Here is a 1,989-nt window from a genome sequence, read left to right on the forward strand (position 1 = left end):
AAACTGCAACATTTAGGCCGTGAAAATAAAATCAAGCTATACTTTCTTGTTTCAGCTTTTTCTGGTTATGGGGATCAGCTGGTTTGCAGAGATCATCGCATATCAGTTTGGACCAAGCAATTTTGGATACATCTCAAACATTTTCAACTGTTCACAGGTTTGTGTTCATTAAAGAAAAAAAAAAAGTTTTCTTGGAGAGTTATAAGAATTTTTTTTTATGTGAAATGTTCTATTGCTGATGTAACTATTAGATTCTCAGGTGACATATATAGGGCTGTAATAATTATGAACTAATTATTGATACTTGGATTGTCGATAGTACAGGTATTTGGAATTTTTGTCAAGAGATTTCCAATAAGTAGATATTAAAGAGATTACATCAGTGACCTAGCTAATGTGAAGTACAGGGATCATTTTACTCCATCAAGATTTGTGATATATTGACTTACTATTTAATGCTGAATAGTTCATCATTGAGTAAAACTCAAATGGAAATAATGCAGTCATGAGAGGTGGAAGAGTGAAGTGTAACTGATATTTCTCTAGAAAAATGATTCACAACCTTTATACACTCACAGCCCATTTCTCAAATCTCTGACACATCCACAGCTCTCTAATAATTTTGAGGGGCTAAGGGAAAAATTTATTCAGCAGTCTGTAAGTTATATTTATCCAGTTGTAAAACAATATTCCTTGAAATCAAATCTTTGTAGTATTTAGTGAATATAAGTACTGATGAACACCTAGCAAACTGGCAAACATTTTTTCCATGAGGCTTCGTAACCCTGGTTGGGAACCGCTGCTTTAGAAATTGTTCCACTATATGTGCTCTCTTAACTCCTTCCCTAAATTCCTAGAAATTACCTTGGGTTATATCTGCTCTATTATTTCTTGTGGAAGATGACTTTTGGGATAAAATTTGAGATCACAGTATCATTGCTGGCTATTTTATTTGTCACATCATTCCAGCAAAGCACCGAGATGTGCTTTATTTTATTGTTGTAGATTTTGTAATTATACATTGATGTAATGTTAAAGCATGTTTCATGATTTCACTTACTATATGATTATAAGGGATTAGTATGAATTCCTTCTTTAACTGAATGATGGGGATGTCTTTTGATATATCATGAAAGAATAAGTTAATAATCAGCCCCCCCTTGCAGGGCTTCATTGTGTTCCTGATCTTCATCCTGAAACCCAAAATCATGGAGGCAGTTCGAGCCAGGCTGTGTGGCTGCTGTGGTGACCCCAAGCCAGCCAAGCTGCGTGGTATGCTTCCCTTCACGTCCATGGTCCTCACCAACTCAGCAACCACGGATGAGTTTTCGCTTTCTAACCAACAGCTTTCGCTTGCACGCTCCAATGTCCATAACCAGATCTCCACGATTTCCAACTCGACAAATGACATGGTTGTACCCCCCATGGCGCATCATCTCCCCAAACACCTTCCACTCTCACTCTGCCAGTCGTCTGAGCTGCATGCAAAGATCCACAGCAGACCATCATCTGAATTCCCAAATGAGGGTGAGCTGAGGGCCAGTTCTGAGCGGGACTCAAGGGACTCATCTCCAGCGTCCTCCAGGCCGTCAACGCCAAGGACGACCTCTACTCGAGGCTCACTCTCGGCCAGCTGCAAGTCCATGGATGAAGTCACCTGCTGATGAATGGCATGTTTTATTTCTGTTAAACTCTCTTAAAGTGGCAAACAAATTTGGTCTCGTACTAGATTTCCCTAAAGAAATAGAACTATTGATTTTGCTGGTTCTTGATTATATGATTTTTCTTTCTTTTGAGAGTTTTATTTCTTTTTTTCTAATGGAGATGACTTGCTTTAATATGAGAATCAGTTGCCTATGGAATTATGATTTATTAATAGTAGTTTTCTGTTTAATAGAGTCTATCTATGTGCTTGTATTTGCATTTAAAATCTATAGAAAAATAGAAAAAGATAGGAATGCTTAAGCGTAGATTGTGTAGGTATATATA

At 37.5% G+C, this 1,989-nt stretch overlaps 1 protein-coding gene across 1 annotated transcript in view; it reads left to right on the plus strand.

The window, feature by feature from the left end:
• Positions 1 to 1,989, plus strand: part of LOC119585690 (probable G-protein coupled receptor Mth-like 1) — a gene marked incomplete at its 3' end in the record, with an annotated part of 98,315 nt that extends 96,326 nt beyond the window's left edge. Inside the window, 2 exon segments of the mRNA XM_037934364.1 lie at positions 56 to 157; positions 1,167 to 1,989. Coding sequence (XP_037790292.1) covers positions 56 to 157; positions 1,167 to 1,664 — 600 coding nt within the window.

This window comes from Penaeus monodon, chromosome 20, assembly GCF_015228065.2.
Source record: "Penaeus monodon isolate SGIC_2016 chromosome 20, NSTDA_Pmon_1, whole genome shotgun sequence".
In the NCBI taxonomy this organism is placed as follows: Eukaryota; Metazoa; Arthropoda; class Malacostraca; order Decapoda; family Penaeidae; genus Penaeus; species Penaeus monodon.